The sequence below is a fragment of the Tasmannia lanceolata genome, unplaced genomic scaffold (assembly GCF_043159265.1).
Source record: "Tasmannia lanceolata isolate RefF3 unplaced genomic scaffold, GAP_Taslan_0.1 ptg000006l, whole genome shotgun sequence".
In the NCBI taxonomy this organism is placed as follows: domain Eukaryota; kingdom Viridiplantae; phylum Streptophyta; class Magnoliopsida; order Canellales; family Winteraceae; genus Tasmannia; species Tasmannia lanceolata.
Window position 1 is genome coordinate 46,479,234 of NW_027518683.1, and position 19,759 is coordinate 46,498,992.

At 41.1% G+C, this 19,759-nt stretch overlaps 2 protein-coding genes across 5 annotated transcripts in view; both read left to right on the top strand.

Moving 5' to 3' along the window:
* On the top strand, window positions 1-12,420 carry LOC143879097 (putative disease resistance protein RGA3). The gene is made up of 4 exons (XM_077381287.1): window positions 1-3,684; window positions 7,728-7,887; window positions 8,004-8,072; window positions 12,208-12,420. Exons 1-4 carry the CDS (start codon window positions 20-22, stop codon window positions 12,418-12,420), a joined length of 4,107 nt encoding a protein of 1,368 aa, XP_077237402.1. The 5' UTR covers window positions 1-19.
* Window positions 3,892-19,759, top strand: part of LOC143880385 (protein trichome birefringence-like 3) — a 25,758-nt gene continuing 9,890 nt past the window's right edge. For 3 of the 4 annotated variants that reach the window (XM_077383323.1, XM_077383324.1, XM_077383325.1), the window contains exons 1-3: window positions 3,892-4,023; window positions 7,092-7,286; window positions 7,363-7,596. In XM_077383323.1, the coding sequence (XP_077239438.1) occupies window positions 3,969-4,023; window positions 7,092-7,286; window positions 7,363-7,529 (417 nt within the window). In that variant the 5' untranslated portion in view covers window positions 3,892-3,968 and the 3' untranslated portion in view covers window positions 7,530-7,596. The remainder of the gene's footprint in view (window positions 4,024-7,091; window positions 7,287-7,362; window positions 7,597-19,759) is intronic. The other variant, XM_077383326.1, reaches the window with a different exon arrangement.

Below are 19,759 nucleotides of genomic sequence, written 5' to 3' on the forward strand. Positions count from 1 at the left end.
GTTTTCTAGAGGAGAAAGTATGGCAGTAAGTTGGCTAGCTGAAAAAATTGTATCCCATCTTCTTGATGCAGTGCTTGGCAATTTGACGCAAGAAATGAAATCAATATGGGGTGTTGGTGTTGAGGATGAGCTGAAAAAGTTAGAGAGGAAAGTGAAAGTAATTCAAGACGTGATTGAAGATGCTGAGGAAAAGCAATTTCACTCTAAGGCTGTTGGAAGTTGGCTTCGTGAACTCAAGAATATTGCTTACGACGCTGATGACATATTGGACGATGTTGCTACGGAAGCTCTACAATTATCTGCGTTGAGGGACCAAGGTCAAACAAGCAAGAGACAGAAGGTAGGGGTTTTCCACTACATCTCCCCTATTTTCCAGAACAAACGTGACATAGCACGTGAGATAAGGGAGATTAGTGGAAGGTTAGATGTGATTGCAAAGGAAAGACATGACCTCAATCTCGAAATAAGAAGAGATGGAGGGAGGCGTCTCCAAATCGAGCAGGAGCGACGGGAAACTAGCTCTTTGGTAGACGAATCTGATGTGATTGGTAGACAAGTCGACAAAGACAAAATCATACAATTGTTGGTATCAGATGATGATGATGATGATAAATTGTACTCTGTTATTCCCATAGTTGGCATGGGTGGGCTTGGGAAGACTACTCTTGCTCAATTCGTCTACAACGATCACAGGGTCAAGACGCATTTTGGGTTACGAGCGTGGGCTTGTGTATCTGAAGATTTTAATGTATTGAGAATAACAAATGCAATTATTGAATCTGCAAGCGGAAGCACCTGTGGTCTCTCAAACCTGGATGCAGCTCAACGTCATCTCCAAGAGAAGCTCAACGCTGAGAGATATTTAGTTGTTCTCGATGACGTTTGGGGTGAAAATCAAATTCATAATTGGGACCGTCTACGAGCTCCCTTTGGAGTTGGAGTGAAAGGAAGTAAAATTATCATGACTACACGAGATGAAAGGGTTGCAAGGACGATGGCCACAATTCCTTCCCACGATTTGCAGGGTTTACCAGATGATGATTGTTGGGAATTGTTTACTCGGCGTGTATTTGCGGGACGGATTTCAAATGCCCATCCGGAACTGGAGGAAATTGGTAGGCAAATCGTGAAAAAGTGCAATGGTCTTCCTTTAGCAGTAAAGACATTGGGGGGCATCTTGTCTTCTAAAAGGAATGTGAGTGAGTGGAAAAGCATCTTGACAAGCGAAATATGGAAGGATGATAAAAGTGATATATTACCCGCTTTAAGATTGAGCTATCGTTACCTGCCAACCGATCAAAAGCAGTGTTTTGCCTACTCTGCCGCATTTCCTAAAGATCACGAGTTTGAGAAGGATGTGTTGGTCCGACAGTGGATGGCTGCAGGCTTCATTCAACCTAAAGGAAGCACACTCCTAGAAGATATTGGTGGGGAGATATTTGATGATTTATTACTAAAGTCTTTCTTTCAATTTTCTCATCATGACAATTGGGAGACTTCATTATACGTGATGCATGATCTCATGCATGATCTAGCAGAATCTATCTCAGGTGATGAATGTTTTAGATTGGAAGATGGTACGTCACAAACCATCCCTGAAATGGCGCATCATTTATCTTGGATTGATGTCAAAGAGGGTTCGATGTCTTTGGAGGCCTTGAAGAAATTTAAGAGACTGCGCACTTTACGACTGAAGGCTCCATCTTCCATTAACAACCAGATTCTCAATGATGCATTGATGGAGTTGAGATGCCTGCGTGTATTGGATTTGAGTTGGTCTAAATTCGACAAGTTGCCGGATTCGATTGTCCATTTGAAACATCTACGCTACCTTGACCTCACTGACACGGAGATAGATGGGCTGCCGGAATCGATGAGTAATCTCTGTAATTTGCAAACACTAGGTCTGAGTCTTTGCAACAATCTTAAAGGGTTACCCGATTCGATTGGCCATTTGAAACATCTACGCTGCCTTCACCTCTCTCACACGAAGATAGATAGGCTGCCTGAATCAGTAACCAGTCTTTGTAATTTGCAAACGCTAGGCCTGGAATTTTGCTCGAGTCTTAAAGGGCTACCCAAAGGTATCACGAATCTAGTTAATCTACAACATATTATTCTAGATTCGGGCTGCTGGGACTGGATTTCTGTGCCAGGAATTGGAAAATTAACTTCGCTCCAAACATTGGAGGAATTCGAGGTGTGCAAAGAGAGTGGTTGTCAGATAGGAGAATTGAAGAACATGAGGAACATTAAAGGAAGACTTAAGATTTCGGGTCTCGAGGACGTGCAAAACATAGAGGAGGCTAAAGAAGCCAATTTGAAAGATAAGAAATCCCTTAATGAGTTGAGTTTGAATTGGGACAGTTCAGAAGATGGAAGAGTCAATTATGATGGGGTATTGGAATGCCTCCAACCCCATGCCAACCTCAAAGAATTACATATAAAATCCTATGGCGGTGTCAGTTTTCCAAGTTGGATGTCACATCTCTCCAATCTGACTTGCATTACCATTGAGGATTGTAGAAATTGCGAACATCTCTTTCCTCTTGATTGCCAGCTACCTTCTCTTTGTAATCTCTACTTACATAACTGCCCCAAGCTGCAGGTGTTGCCCGCTAACCTTCCTGCCGTCACAGAGTTTCATATAAATGGTTGCGGAGAATTGAGTGCCCTTCCGATGCTCCCATCTATTTGTGACTTAGGTCTCCATAGTTGTGGCGTGAAGAGGCTATTAAGCTTGAAAACGCCTTGCCTTACCTCTCTTCAGAGGTTAAGCATAGGAGGGTGTGATCAGTTGGAGTGTTGTCTCGAGGAGGTCTCTTTGCAAGATCTGACCTCTCTCCAACATTTGCAAATCTTTGACTGCCCACTACTAAAGTCCTTGGGATATGGAGAGGGGCTTCCCACCACGCTCAAATTTCTACAAATTGACTATTGTCCTAATCTCAAGTCCATGCCTACTCGGCTGGAAAACCTCACCTCCCTTCTAGAGTTATCAATTGTTACTCAACTCCCACTTTTCTCGCAAGAGTCAGCACTGCCCACGACAATTGTAGTCCTCAAAATATTTTCATGTGACAATCTCATGTCCTTGCCCAAGGGGATGCAAAGCCTCACCTCTCTCAAAAAATTGGTAATCCATAAATGTCCTCAACTCAATTCCTTGTTTTCAGATGATGAAAATAATGACTATGGGCTTCCCACCGAGCTCAATACTCTAGAAATCCACACTTGTCCTAATCTCAAGTCCTTGCCTAAGGAGATGCAAAACCTCGCCTCTCTCAAAACATTGATAATCCATGAATGTCCTCAACTCCATTCTTTGTTTCTAGATGATGAAAATAATGACCATCGGCTGCCCACCACGCTCATCACTCTAAACATCTCCGCTTTTCCTAATCTCAAGTCCTTGCCCAAGGGGATGCAAAGCCTCCTCCCCTGCCTCAAAGAATTGATAATAACAGATTGTCCTCAATTCAATTCCTTGTTTCCTGATGATGAATATAATGGGCATGGGCTACCCACCACGCTCAATAAGCTGGAAATCTCTACTTGTCCTAATCTCAAGTCCTTACCCAATCGGATGCAAAACCTCACATCCCTCATCTCTTTAACTATTTTTGACTGTCCTGAAATATCATCCTTGCCAGAAGGTGGCCTCCCCACCACACTTAAAAATTTGTATATTTGGGAATGTCCTAAATTGATGGAACGATGTCAAAAGAACAGCGGCCAAGATTGGCCCAAGATACAACACATCCCCGAAATTAACTGCGGATAATCGTCATCTAGACAAAGGTGCGACCTCTTTCCCTGTTTAAACATTTTCTGCCATTGCATTATTATTAATTAAATCTTCATGATTTTAAGAAAAATTGCCGTGATGTAGAAACATGAATGGAGGAATCTAAGAAAAGGGATGGGGTTTCGATTTTTGGATTAAAGGAGCGTATGAAGATTAAAGGATGGATTGTTCGATTACTCTCACTTCCTCTACCTCACCATCCACAACCACGACAGGTAAACAAAAATAATAATTTGTTTTTTTTCATTAACACAAAATTGGACCATGTCTGTCTACTTTTTTTTTTTGTAATATTCCGAAGATTTTCTATTTAACTCTGGAATCATTAAAAAAGATTTCTCTATTTTTAAGTAAGTTCCAGAAAAATAAGAACTAAGATTCTAGCCAGTACCGTGTTGGATTGTATATGCTCTCTGTTTTAGAACTAATGTTTTCCAAAAGAGAGGAATGCTAAAATGAAGAGCGCCCTTACAAAAATAAAGGAAAAGGACGCTCCCATTGGATCCACTTTTGGTTGTCCTAGTCAAAACAAGGCTTAAAGATGTCTATCTATTACTATGAGTGGCCTTACCCAAAAAGGGCGTGGGGGTGATGAAAATATCCTATCTTTAGATTAGAGTTTCAATTAAGATGAGATACTAACTGACGTAACATGTCAAGAAATGGAAGGAAACAGAGTAGCATGAATAGCAAGCTTTGACAGTCAATAGTGACCTTTGATTTATTTCCTTATTTTTTGGCAGAAGAGTAGGAGTATTTTTCCTTATTTTCTTAGTTACTATGTCAGTAGGATTTGTTTTCCTATTTGAATGATTTCTTACTTTATTAGTTTCTTAAAGTCAATAGGATGATTTTCCTTATCTGGTTAGTTGCTTTATGTCAATAGAGCTAATATGTAATGTGAGAACGTGACAGGCATTCATTTCATTATTGCAATTTTCCATTTGCTCCTCTACGCTAGTTGGTATCAGAGCCTTGATTGACCTGGACTGATGGCAACTCGAGACCGAGAGAACAACCACAAACGATGTTAATCGTGGAGAAATCCTTATGAAGGCTGAGTTTCTTGAGTTCCTACGTGAAAATCAATGAGTGTTGCAACGTTTAGAGGCAGCAATCGGTAGACTCAAGGTGGAGCCCAATCGGGATCGCAACAATTACACACCTTGTGCCGATGAAGGGGCTCGTGAGCAGTCTGTCTAGAGCACTTTCCTGGTCACGTTTCTGCTATGGATAGACCTATGGCCTATGAGGAGGAATCCAACGAGGATGGTGAATATGATGAATGTGTTTTTGTGAGACCGGACAGCGTTAGAGGTTATCGTGCGTGGAGATCGGGATTCTTGGGATTTTTGTATGATGATTGACCTTCCCACTTCCAACGGTCATCTTCATATTGAATATTTCCTAGATTGGTTGGCAGAGGTCGAGTGATTTTTTTTATTATATGGGGATTCCCGATGAGAAGAGGGTTAAGCTTGCAGCCTACAAGCTTTAGCGTGGAGCATCGGCATGGTGAGACCAGTTACAACTTTCCCGAACAGGACAAAGAAAGGCACCCGTGCGAATGTGGACGAATGCGACAAAATAAGGCTGCCTAGTGCACGAGGCTCCCACCATTGTGGGGTCTGGGGAGGGCTAGATGTACGTGACCACCAGGTCACATGGGCATGAAAACTTGTCTCTAAATAATGAGAAGGTAACAAGACCCAAAATTTACAGCCTTTTCTTCCTATACATTTCTCTTTCCCAGCATTGTGGGACTAGAAGTTTCAATGCTTTTAATACCAAATCTTTCTTTACTTAATATTGTTATCCTTTGAAAGTAAAATAACACTAATAACTAAGTCATTCGTCTTAGATGTTGAAAATCAAACCTAAGCAGTTCAAAAACCTGGACTTGAATTCATATAAATAGGTGTTTAGCATTATTTTGGGACAATTTTGCATCTACATTTTTAACCAAGAACATTACACAAATTAATTATCTAAAAATGAAATGAGGGAATTTTTCACAAAATAGATATTTTTATCTTTTTATTTTGACCCAACAGCTCCCATTGGTAGAAACAATGGGAACCAACTACTAACTACATAGGCCATTGACCACGGTTGTAAAATATCACTATTTTAATTTCGGTATTTTAAACTATCTTGATGTATCAGAGCTTTAAATATCACAATCTATTGTCCTCGATACTATATTGTCCTATGTATCATGATATTTTAAATATCACCCGTATATGTAGGTAAATTTGACATTCGCCCCTTTTATTCCTGGACCACCTCTTTTGGCATAAAAAGAGTAGTTATAAATAATTGAGGGTGGCTCGGAGAGGAAAGGGGGAGAATATGTAGGGCCTCATATTATTAGAGCCTCCATGAAATGAAGTGTGGTTCAATAGTTGGACACGTGCGGGTCCCAATGCTTCCACCAATTATGGTTGCAAATTCTCCCCCTTGGGTTTGGTTAGTCACAACAGGCCCAATTTCTCAATGGGTCAAAAATGTGGCGCTACAAGAATCAGGCCTACACTTAAAGCCCACACTCGAGCTAGACAGTCGGCCTCTCTTTCAGACCTACCACCAACATCTTTTCATCCCCTCTCGATATAATAAGTAAGACACTCATGATTCTCGAGTTTTTATAGGAGCAGAAGAGTTCAAATTTTCATGAAAAGGAAAGGTTCATCAGGCCCAGTCAATTAATTAAAGAGGTCATTATACCTAGATCGTTAATTAATATCATCACTGTTGTCTCCAAATTATTTTGATAAATAGAATTATGCAACAATGTGTTTCCTAAGACAAATAGCTAATAAGGATGAGAATGTTTAGGCTATACAAATGGCAAAGGTAATCCCACAGCTAGCCACATGTGTGTGTGTGTGTGTGTGTGAGAAAGAGAGAGAGAGAGAGAGAGAGAGAGAGAGAGAGAGAGAGAGAGAGAGAGAGAGAGAGAGCACCCTTCTCTGTTTCCCCCCACCTAATCAACAATGCCAAATGGGGTTAGAAAGTAGTGAAGATGTTGGCATGCCACCTTTTCTAACCCCCCAATATAACAGAGACCACCACGCTCTATACATGACTTTTACTTTACTCCTATGCAATGGTAAAAATTACCCCACAAAACTTCTTTAATTTCTCATCATTCTGTTGCACCCCCACATGTATTTTTATTTTTTTTTTGAAAAATACCACTCACATGTTATTAATCACTCAGTCTCTTTATATTTCAAAATAGAAGCTCTACCCTCACATTGCCTGAATTTTCTACTCACAGTGATATGCTTTTCACACAAGTTATTAATGAAACCATCGAAAGTGAAACTTCCTCTCTCTATCATGGATGTCATAGTTTGCGCCTTCGCCTTTGCCGGTCTCCTCTACGCAGAAGATATTTGCGCACTCACTCGCACCTCCATTCTCAAGCTTACACCTTGTTCTAAACAAGATATGATAAGTGAGGTTACAATAGGTAATTATACTTGGCCACTTCTGCTACTCGACAAATATTTTGCAAGTTTGACATGAACTATTTGAATGTTGTGTAGAGGAGAAAGTGGATTCCTCTGTAGAAGAGGACTTTGTTGTAGAAAAGATGGAGTTCAATGTAGATAAGTGCAATGTTGTAAAGGCGAAGTGGGTGTTCAACAGTTCAACAAGCCTCTATATTCATAGCAGAATTGTCCGTATTTGGATTGACAAGTATCATGTGTAAAGAATGCAAGGCTAGACAATGATTATCAGCTTTGGGAATGGCAGCCGAACGAATGCAACTTTCCGAGGTTAGCTAACTCTTGTATAAAATAACTTTCATTCTATTAGTAGTAATGTTTGTATAAGTTTAAATGATTAAATAACACCAACTCTAACACCTTAAACTTTTGGAGTGATTGGTTGTTTCACTTGGTAGCAGAGCTATTGCCTCGCACCAGGTCCGGGATTCAAAACCCAACAACTCCTTGATGTTAAAATCCACCGAACCCAAAAAAAGAGGGGTCACACGTTGTGGACCCCGATCTGAGAATGATGGCGAGGGAACGAGCCCCCAACACCCTCCTCTAGATCTCCACAATGTGAAGGAGAGCTCTGCCAAGGAACTCTCGAAACTGTTGCCACCCTCACAGCATAGCATGAGTGGCGATACAAAAAGAGAGAGATACATCCTGATCAGGAGCCAGGGCTCGAAACCGAGATGTACCTAAAAATAAACTCAGAGTCGCCATCCATGGACAAGCCATGGAACCAAAATAAATGCTCTGTTTGCAATGGATAACCAGAGATACAAAAGGTTCGTGCCTGGTGACGAATGGAGAAGGTCCGAAGAGCACCCCCAATTCGCCCGAGTGCGAACACTTGGTCTCTTATGCCATTTATTATTAACCTTGAAGAGTTTTGGGCGAAAATCATGTGAAATGGGAACACGCATCTCCGAGAAAACGTCTATCTAATCATGCATGTCTCGGAGATGAAAATAATAAGCACATACAAAACAAAATAAAAGAGGTGTGTCGCCTAATCTCAGCTAGGTTATGAGTGACATGCCTAACTGGTGTCTAAGTTCTGGTGGACAAACACATGCATGCTATAGCTACAGGTATAGGGTCTGCACAAGAAAGTAAGAAAACACAACAAAATATACAATATAACAACACAACAAATCCTAAGACTCTAAACGATTTAGCCCGAGTCCTCGGATGGTCTGATGTTCATCCAAAGAAGCCTACGTATCCCCGCCTCCACGAGAATCAAGGCAACGTAGTTCTTCGCGCCTATTCTAAGCTAGGATGCCTAAGACACCTAGACCTCTATCCTAGACTCGATCTAAAAGACCGGACTAGTTATTAAAGTTTCTTGTACGATTATTTAAATTCCAGTGAATGGTGGATTTTAGGACACCCTATATGCCCTAACTAAATGCAGATTAGCCCTAAGCTAATGCAGGTGGTTCCTACAACCTATGTGTAACTAGGCGGTGCGTCCTAAGGAAAACAATGGGATCACTAACGCATCTTAGACCTAGTCATCAGTCGGCGATGTGAATCGCCAACTGACTGGACGGAGGCGCTCCTAGCTAGGACAAACTCCTAACTCTGACACAAACACACAACAAGCACACAACAAAAGACAAACTCCTAACTCTAAAACAACACAAACAAGCACACAACAAGTAAAAGACAAACTCCTAACTCTAAAACTCTCTATCTAGGACAAACTCCTAACTCTAGAGGAAGATCTTTTTGAAAACAAGGTTTTGAAGAAAAAAGGTTAAAGCATTTATTTACAAAGTTTGGCTGGAGTTGGGATGAAGATCCCAAGCTGCACTACGTACCTCGTGGAAGAGGATCAAGCCAACGTAGTTCGAAAATCGAACTCTCTACCTATCAAACACTTACAGCAAATCAATTATTTTTTTATGCTTTAAGTTTCTAGTGTTTTTGAGATTTTTAATGATTTCAATGTTTATGGATTTTAAAATTTCTGATGTTTTCACCCTTTTGGCCAAAGACCGAAGGGAATATACACAACAACACCCTAGGGACGAACCCTAGGGTTAACAGGGGAAACTATGCTCTAATAATACTATTATAAGAGCAAATGCGTCAAAGACTCTCTAATAGCAGTAACTGACGAATAAATGAGTCAAAGACTCTCTAATAAAAGCAACTGAAGGATAAAAGAGCTAAAGACTTCCAAAAAGAGCAACCGAAAGATACAAGAGTCAAAGACTCTTCAAACAGAGTAACTGAGAGATACAAGAGTCAAAGGCTCTTCAAACAGAGTAACTGAGAGATACAAGAGTCAAAGACTCTTCAAAAGGAGCAACTGAGAGATACAAGAGTCAAAGGCTCTTCAAACAGAGTAACTGAGAGATACAAGAGTCAAAGACTCTTCAAAAGGAGCAACTGAGAGATACAAGAGTCAAAGACTCTTCAGAAAGAGCAACTGAGAGATACTAGAGTCAAAGACTCTTCAAAAGATAGCAAATGAGGGATACAAGAGTCAAAGACTCTTCAAAAGAGATGGAAACACGAGTCAAAGACTCCACTGACAACAATACAAATCAAAGACTCCACTGATAACATCACACAAACAAATGAGTCAAAGACTCTCTAAAAGAGAAGGAACACGAGTCAAAGACTCCACTATTACCAACTAAAAGATAAATGAGTCAAAGACTCTCTAATAACACCATCTAAAAGATGAATGAGTCAAAGACTCTCTAATCAAGGGCTGACTCCTATGCGAATGGACTATCAAATAAGGAGAAGCTTACAAGCAAAAGGAAACAAGAGACCTTGTGCATATTTGGCAAAGGTAAAACACCCAGCCTGGCCGGACAGCTACCTAGCCCTAAGGTGCAGCAAATGTGCAACCCAATACCCATATAGGATAGGAGTATGAAGCCAAGCCGAGTAGGGTGTTCTCCCAAAAACCAAACGACACACAAAGAGGAGGTTAGCAAGAGAATGAGACCGGGCGGGTCTCCTAAACACACACAAAGATGGGCTCTAAGCAACCTTATCATTGCCCTCAAGGGGGAAGCAAGGCTAAGACAACTAATTGACCAAATTGGTCTCTAATTAACAGAGGAACAAATTGAGGTGCAACCTCAGAGAGGATTCTACAAATGAGGATTGCCTAACGAGACAGAGTATGTCTCCTAGCACAGGTTATAGTATCTAAAGAAATCTAACAGAAATCTAAAAGACCGTGCTAGTCTAATCAAAGAGAGAGGAAAATACTACCAGATAATCGCAAATTCCAATCAATTATTATAAAAACAAATCAAATATCAGCAAAATATGATCTACAACTAAAGAGTGCACAATCTGTAGCAATCATAAAATGATAAACAACATTAATTAGTCCAGACCAGCCGCTGGATAGCCTAATAAAGCAAGAAATAACATTAAACACTTCTATGCCCAACCACAAGTACCACTGCCCCGATATGGGGGTGAAATCAGATGATGCTAAAGTAATCATCTGATATCACAAATACACAGGATAATATTCCTACAAACCGCCTTGAAATCAGACGATATTCGTGTCAAGGACATCGAATAGTGCAAATCATCTGATTTCCTTCTTCAATTAAACAATTTATTTAAAATAAAATTAATTAGCCCAGACCAGCCGCTGGGTAGCCTAATGAAATAAAAACAATAAGCTTTCAAGATAGTCTCACCTGAGCAGTCCATTCATCTTCAGAACCTTGAAAATGACAAATGTCTGGATGAAGACGGAGGATAGCTATGGTCCAAATGTTCTCACCACTCACATAATACCAAAGCCCAAATGAAACGATCAAGCTAGACCAGTACAAGTATGCATAAAAAATTATTTTCAAATCACAGATACTAGAGAAAGCTTCAGTTGTTTTGGTAAACACCCCAAATAATTGGGTTCATACATGCCACGCATCCTAACACCTACGAGAAATGATATTACAAACACTCCAAGTAAATTAAGTCCACACATGTCATGAACAAGGAGACCCTTCAACCATGCAAATACACATAAATGAATTGGATCTAAAAGGGTATGACATACAATTGCCCTGTGCATGGAGGCCGCGGGTATTTCACATGTATATGGAATCACAATCTGGTTGTGAATTGCAAGAACATCTTAATTGTAACCATCACAAACCAGATAAGAGAAATCAAGCTAAAATGGTGCAGATAACAGAGAGTAGGTGCGATATTATCAAAACAAGGTGAAACAAGCAGATTTAGTGTCTTTATCAAAACAGGGTAGTGCTGTTATCACAATGCAAGATGTGCTGTAAACATGAGAAATCGAAATTTGAAGGTTTGACGCGAATCCAAATCACAGTGCTAAACGGGCTACAAAAGTGAAGAATTCAAATCAAAGTATCTGATCTGGATCTAAATCAAAATGCAAAATGGGCTACCAATGTAGAGATCTAACTCAACAGATATGATCAAGATACAAATCAACATGCCAAAATGGGCCACAAATGTAAGAAATTGATGATTTTGATCCAGATCAAAGTGCATAAATGAGCTATCAATATAGAAAAATTTAAAGAAAATGAGAGTTGGGCATACCTTGTTTTTCACCTCTTCCTTCTTTCTCTCTCTCTCTCTCAGATCCTCTGCAAATTAGAAAATCCCCGATCTCCTTTTCTCCTCTCTCTGCTAATATCTCCTCCTCTGTTTTATGGTTGAAGTTGGAGGAGCAGCGGCGGTGGCGGTGGTGAATCAATGGTGGAGACGGAGGAGGAGGGTGGAGGTGGTTTTCAATGGAGGTGGTGGCCGTGATGGATGGCGGGGATGATGGTGGTCGGAGGCGGTTGGGTACGGCTCTGATGGAGGTGGTTGAGGCTGTGAAGGTGGTTGGGTGATGATCGGAGAAGGGTTTGCTAGGTTCCGACAGAAAATGAGGCCGGAGAAGAAGATGGTGGTGGCCGGCCGGAGTTGCAGAGATGGGTTTCGGCTGGGGGGAAAGATCAAGAAGAAGAAGAAGAAGAAGAAGAAGAAGCCGGAGATGGGGATGGTGATCGGAGGGGTTCGCCGGAGAAGATGGCTTGGTCGGAGAAGGTTGACGGTGGTGGTGGTTTGATCGGAGAATGGGTTTAAATGGAAGAGGGTTTGACCAAAAATCTGGGTTTGCAGTGGGTTTGGGTGGAGTTGGGTTTTGGATAAAAAACAACAGGGGATATGTGGCCGGAGCTCCGGTGGTGGCTGTGGTGGAGAGGTGCGGAGCTCGTCGGAGAAGACAGCCGAAATCCCTCTCTCTCTTTTTTCTCTGTTATTCTCCCCCTCTCTGTCATTCTCTCTCGGCTGTGTGGTACTGAAGGTGGAGGAGAATGAGATGGGTTTGGGTTTTGGTTTGCAGAGGCGGTGGAGGTGGTGGCTGTGAAGTGGAGGGTACGATTGGAGAAGATGGTGGCGGTGGTGAGGAAGATGACCGGAGATGGGGCCGGAGTAAATCCCCTCTCTCTCTGCAAATTTCTCCTCTCTCTTTTCCGGTTGATGCAGGAGGAGGGGTGGGATGATGAGATGGGTTTCAAAAGCTTGTAGAAGGTTGGGGAGATAGAATGGAGGAGATGATTTGTGGCTGATGGGGGTGTTGATGGGGGTGACAATGGTGGGTGGAGCTCCGGCCGAAGATGGTGGCTCGGGTGGGGGTTGATGATGGTTGGAGGTCGATGGTGGAGATGATGGTTGGCCGGCGGCGAGGGGGAGTGGCCGGAGCTAGGGGTGCGGTGTGGCTATGGAAGATGGGGGTTGCGGTGGCCGGTCCTCCTGCTCCTTCCTCTCTCTGTAATCCAGAAAATGGGTCTCCTCCCTAAAACCCTAATTCGTTTGGGTTTATAAAGAAAAAGGGAGCGATATTCGACCCCCTTTTTTTTCCTGGACAGCCCCCCATATGGTGAATTTGTGACCATTTTTCTATACTAGCAAAGGGGGCTAAACAGAAAACATGGGGGGGGAATATTTTTCTTCTCTCTCTCTATCTAAACCCTTTGATTTGATCAAAGGCCATAAAAGATTGCTTGTGAAGGAAGCAACATAAAATTGCCAAGAGTGCCCTCTTTTACATGAAAATGACGTATCTCACCCCTCCCTCTTCTGAACTTGCACCACGACACTGCCCTGGCTCGTTCGCCAGGCAAACGTACTCGGATCTTGACGAAATTTCACAGGGACCTTGATGGGACCCTAAGCTACCCCAGGGTTTAATTTGAGATCTCAACTCACTGATTTGACGAGGCCTTGCCCAAACGACACGAACTTGGGTCTGGTCAAAATGGGGTGTCTACAGATGCCCCTCTTTGGCAGAGCGTGCTTGTCACGCGAATGGCAAAGCTGAACAGACGACACATTTTGACTGACCCGAAAGCAAAGCAAATTTTTGGATTTTTGGTTCTGAGAACGACATTCACAGGGGAAGGATTCTACCAACCAAAGGGAGATAGCCTCTCACCGACTCTTAACTCGGCAACTAAGACATCTCAAAGAGATAGTCTTTCTCTAATGCTCACGACTCGACTATCTAAACTAGTTAACAAATATGAACGAACGATTGTAAAAACACAAACACACACACTTTTTTTTTTTTTTTATCAGTCTAAGCCAAAGTAAACATAACAATTGCTCAAAGAGCACCAACCAAACAAACAAACAAATCATTCCAATCACTCAAAGAGTTTTCATTTTTTTTAGAAACCACAATGTAACTTGTCTAAGACAAGCATAAATCCAAACACTCAAAGAGTTTACCTTCTTTTTTTTTTTTTTTTACCACCGAGTTTTTATCCTGGAATCGACAGCCAGAAAACACCTGACAAAACAAAGTTAGAGGTCGAAGGAAGAAACAAAGTCTATAACAATACAAAGCTAGGAACAAGGAGATACATCGAGTTTTTATCCTGGAGTCGATAGCCAGAAAACACCTGACATAACAAAGTTAGAGGTCGAAGGAAGAAACAATGGCTATAACATAGCAAAGCTAGGAGCCAAGGAGATACATCGAGTTTTTATCCTGGAATCGAGAGCCAGAAAACACCTGACATAACAAAGTTAGAGGTCGAGGGAAGAAACAATGGCTATAACATAGCAAAGCTAGGAGCCAAGGAGATACATCGAGTTTTTATCCTGGAATCGAGAGCCAGAAAACACCTGACATAACAAAGTTAGAGGTCGAGGGAAGAAACAATGGCTATAACATAGCAAAGCTAGGAGCCAAGGATATACATCGAGTTTTTATCCTGGAATCGAGAGCCAGAAAACCTGACATAACAAAGTTAGAGGTCAAAGGAAGAAACAATGGCTATAACATAGCAAAGCTAGGAGCCAAGGAGATACATCGAGTTTTTATCCTGGAATCGAGAGCCAGAAAACCTGACATAACAAAGTTAGAGGTCGAAGGAAGAAACAATGGCTATAACATAGCAAAGCTAGGAGCCAAGGAGATACATCGAGTTTTTATCCTGGAATCGAGAGCCAGAAAATACCTGACATAACAAAGTTAGAGGTCGAGGGAAGAAACAATGGCTATAACATAGCAAAGCTAGGAGCCAAGGAGATACATCGAGTTTTTATCCTGGAATCGAGAGCCAGAAAATACCTGACATAACAAAGTTAGAGGTCGAGGGAAGAAACAATGGCTATAACATAGCAAAGCTAGGAGCCAAGGAGATACATCGAGTTTTTATCCTGGAATCGAGAGCCAGAAAACACCTGACATAACAAAGTTAGAGGTCGAGGGAAGAAACAATGGCTATAACATAGCAAAGCTAGGAGCCAAGGAGATACATCGAGTTTTTATCCTGGAGTCGACAGCCAGATAACACCTGACATAACAAAGTTAGAGGTCGAGGGAAGAAACAATGGCTATAACATAGCAAAGCTAGGAGCCAAGGAGATACATCGAGTTTTTATCCTGGAATCGAGAGCCAGAAAACACCTGACATAACAAAGTTAGAGGTCGAGGGAAGAAACAATGGCTATAACATAGCAAAGCTAGGAGCCAAGGAGATACATCGAGTTTTTATCCTGGAGTCGACAGCCAGAAAACACCTGACATAACAAAGTTAGAGGTCGAGGGAAGAAACAATGGCTATAACATAGCAAAGCTAGGAGCCAAGGAGATACATCGAGTTTTTATCCTGGAATCGAGAGCCAGAAAACACCTGACATAACAAAGTTAGAGGTCGAGGGAAGAAACAATGGCTATAACATAGCAAAGCTAAGAGCCAAGGAGATATATCGAAAAACTTTCAAAAGGAATGAAGAATTTATCATTTATGATCAAATTCACTAATGGGCCAGTCATCTCTTACCGAGAATAACTAAGAGCGCATGATCTTTGCTGAAAGCAAAACTCAAGTAGATTGATGAGATTTTTAGGTGCTGACTCTCTTTAACAGGTGAAAAGCATTCTGATGAGGTTTGAAGGATGCAGGAGTAGATTCTATACTCCGCTGGGAATTGAAGTTTCTGAAACTGACTCCTGAAGGTACAATTTGATCAAGGAATTCAACTCAAAGAGTATGCTCAAGCTTCTCTGGTTTCTATTGGCTAAGAATAGATATCTCAGTTATCATTGTGTAATATCTTTTATGACGCAAGTCATAAAAGATGCCCCTAGTATGATGTGCTTCCATGACAAGGTCTTAAAAAAGCAGAACCGAGGTAAGTAGGAAAAATTTGAGTTTGCATGGGTTCTTTCTTTGGTATAGTGGTAAAACCAACTTCACAAAGGCTAGATCTAAGATTCTTCCTTTTTGCTGAATATTACTTGAGGCTTGATGTCTCTGGTAGGTTTGGACCAAATGTTTCTTGCCCTTTCCTTGATTCTTAAACCAGGATCTACTCTAGATTTTTCTTTACATTTCGGAAGGTGTACACCCATTCTTTTCAGTGCCAAACACTTTGGATTCTAAAAGAAAACAACGATAAACAAGGAACAGACTCCTGAGGACTCTTTCAAAGAAGACTTACAATATTCAAGGGACTTGACTAAATTTTGATTCACTCTTAAATCAAATGTATCATTTTTTTTAAATGGTAAGGTCAGCCACTCTTAGAGTAGTCTCAAAAAGCATGCCAAGAGGCTCTAGTTTCCTCCATCGGGATCTTCGTCATGGTTATTACCCCCTTTGGGTTGCTCGGTTTTAATGCCCCTAGTTTAAAAAGGTGTCAAAGTAAGTCTCGCTGACACTATTCGGATTCCAAGATCCTACCCTATGCAGTGAAGTCGCCTGGGTTTCTCCGTCTTCTTGAGTCTCCTCTTCAAAAGAAGTCACAACTTTTAATCTTCAAGTTTTCAGTCTAAAAGACTACTTGTCCTAACTTTTGCTTGCACTCGAACTTAAGAATTCTACGTAACTGAGGAACTCCTTCTGCTTCTATTCAACTCAACTTTTCATGGTATTTATTTGCCTCTGACTAGATTGTCTCTTCAAGTTTTCAATCCAGCATACCACTACCCTTACTTTCTGATAAGTCAATCCCTTTGCTTGTTGGCTTAGCAAGAAAAACAACTTTCACCTTTCTCTAGGCCGCCCTTTCGGGTTTTCAACCTAGCGGGTCTTCAAACTCGCATTCTTTTCTTTCTGTTTTTTTTTTCATTCGCCTCGAACCTTTACTTGTTTCACCAGAAGGACTTTCTAGGTGGGTTCGGGTTCAAAAGGGTTGAATACCTAAGGTTCTAAGGATTTGGACCGAATCTGGTCTAGCCAGACTACCTACGTACCCCAAAAATGGAGGATCAGGTCCGCGTAGTTCACTTAAGGATTTTTTCAAAGAATGGTTTAGCATTTAGCTTCAAAATTTTGAAAAGGGATGTTATCCCAAGGTTTGACCGAACCTGAATAAATCAAGTTGCCTACGTACCCCTGAAGATATGGGGATCAGGTCCGACGTAGTTCGGGTGCATAAATGCCCCGGGTTTATAATGTGTTTGAAAAGAAATTGTTTAATTTTGCTTTTGGCCCAAAGGGTTTACAAATGGATTTTAGAACACTAGGATTTTGGCTATAAAAGCTCAAACGTCCAAGGATGACCTCCTGGTGTATTTGATGTGCATGCTCTTTTGTTTAAGGTTCAAAACCTTTGAAAAAATTTTCGAAGAGTCTGGCGGTTTTCTGGCAAAACTTCAACCACTGTGCTCCACTCCCATCTCGAAGATCTTGAATTTATGCTCAAGATACTACAGCTCTTTGTCTGAAAATCTTCTCTCAATATTTCATCAGCTCCACAGGATGTCTGACGTTCAACTCTTTAGAATTTTACTCTTCAACTAAATGTTTAAATCCAATGGAGTCTTGCTCTGCTCAACGACAGGGTATTCTCCTGGTTTATCCTTATAGGATCAAGCAAGACTACCTCAAACCCTTCTAAACAGGTTTATCAATTCTTTGCACTCCTCAGGAGATAAATTTTTTTTTTGCCACTCCATCTTTCCCGAGTTTCGGATTTCGATACCACTATCAATGGCTTCGATTTCTTCTTTAAGTGGCTATGCTCGACGTTCTTCCTCTCGTTTGACCATCTTTCAGATCTCGAGGTGAATTTCGTCTGCATTCTCATCCGAGAAGGGGGTCTTTAGTTGTTTAAACATTAGATCTAAGAGTGAATCATAGAGTATCAAAGATACGAAATCAACCATTTCATTGAATTGAAAACTGTAAGTACATTGATGATTTTTGACACGCCTCGATGGGCTCTTCTTCAGTCATGATAGAAAACAAAACACTGACTCTTTATAAGAAAGACTGACAGATACGACTTCTTTTTTCTTTTTCTTTTTTTTTTCTTTTTTTTTGACATTGACACTACAAGACTCACCAACTTTCAACCTAGGAGTTGGCATAGACTCAACAAAAAAAAACACTCTAAAAACTGTACGCATCTTCATGGACAAGAAACTGGCACTGAAAGTTTATGGGTAACCCGCCTTCCTTCATGATGACAGCTACTGAGTTCGATCCCGGAGTAGGAATCTCGAAAAGGGCAACCCTACAAAGTCCGGATGACCTGGCTTGCATTGATCTTCATCTTCCAGCATCGGCGAAGTCTTCTTAGTTCTGCCTGACTCTTTCTGATTCTCAATCATCGGCTCTTTTCCTTTCAAAATCCTCTTATCACTCAGCGCTGAGGTATGAGCAAGAACAGCGGATTCTGCCTGCCACTGAATGAGCTCATCATTTTCAAATCTCAAAACATATGGAGTATGCTTAGGTTCACTTGGCCCTGGAGTAATGGAAGCAGGAATGACTGGCTTCGCGAAGGACTGGATAAACTCATCTTCATCAATTCTCAGAATATATGGATCACCTTTCGGCGCAGGTTTATGATCACATTTCTGAGCAGGTTTCGATGCAGGCTTTGGCATGGGTTTCTGAATGAAACTGAGTTCATGGATAACATGAGGGTCATTGTCTATTACATTCTGGATCTTATGCTTCAACACCTCACAATAATTGGTATCATGATCAAAACACTGGTGATATAAACAATATCTCTTACTACTATGCTTCTCTGAGTTTTTCAAAGGGCTTAAACGGGAAGGTAAAATGAATTTTCTGATTCTGACCAACTCCCTTACAGCAGCTTCATATGTACAGGGTAATTTTGTGAATTCTCTTTTGTGCTTCCTAGTTGATTCCTCTTTCAGAATAAGGGGTTTGTTTAGCAGCTGATGAGAAGTTCCAATGTAATTCATGTCCTTCAAAGCATTGAGGTATTTCTTTCCTTCTGAAAAACCAATTCCTGTTTCAAACATCTTACTCCGTTTCTGCTTGAGTGATTCTTGCCTGCCATTAAAGAACTCATTTATATTTCCCGAGGAAAAATGATCAAGGAACCTCTCAACTACATCTTTCAGGCTGTTAATCTCCCTTGGGTTCAAACTGCCGTACCATTTCCTGGCCATCCCAGTTAAAGATAGTGGGAATAGCAATGCCATCTGGTCTGGAAATAATCCTTGACCTTCTAAAAGAGTAATGAATAATATCTAATGTCTCTTTGGACATCCTATCCCATCATATTCGTCGAACTCTGGAATCTCAAATTCAGGAGGGAGGGTGACATCTGGGAAAAATATGGAGTCGTGAAGGTCAAGCTCCTTTTCGTTCTGAACTCTTGTATCCTCATTATTAAGGTCTAACAGCCCGAGTTCTTCTAACAATGATTTTCCTTTATCCACCTGGGTCATATTTCTGCCACACTTCTTTTCGGCACGCAATGCATCATCAACATCTACTGATAACTTCACAAGCTGACTTGAACTTGTAATCATTGAAGAGTCCGGGATAATCAGATTCTCAGAAACTTGTAACTTCTCTTTTGCTTGAATTTTAAAATGGGTCATGTCTTCTTTCATCCCTGTTACCTCCGTGCAGAGGGTTTTCAACATGTCTCTTATCTTCATTAACACTTCCTCAGATTCAGTCATTTAGTAAAGACC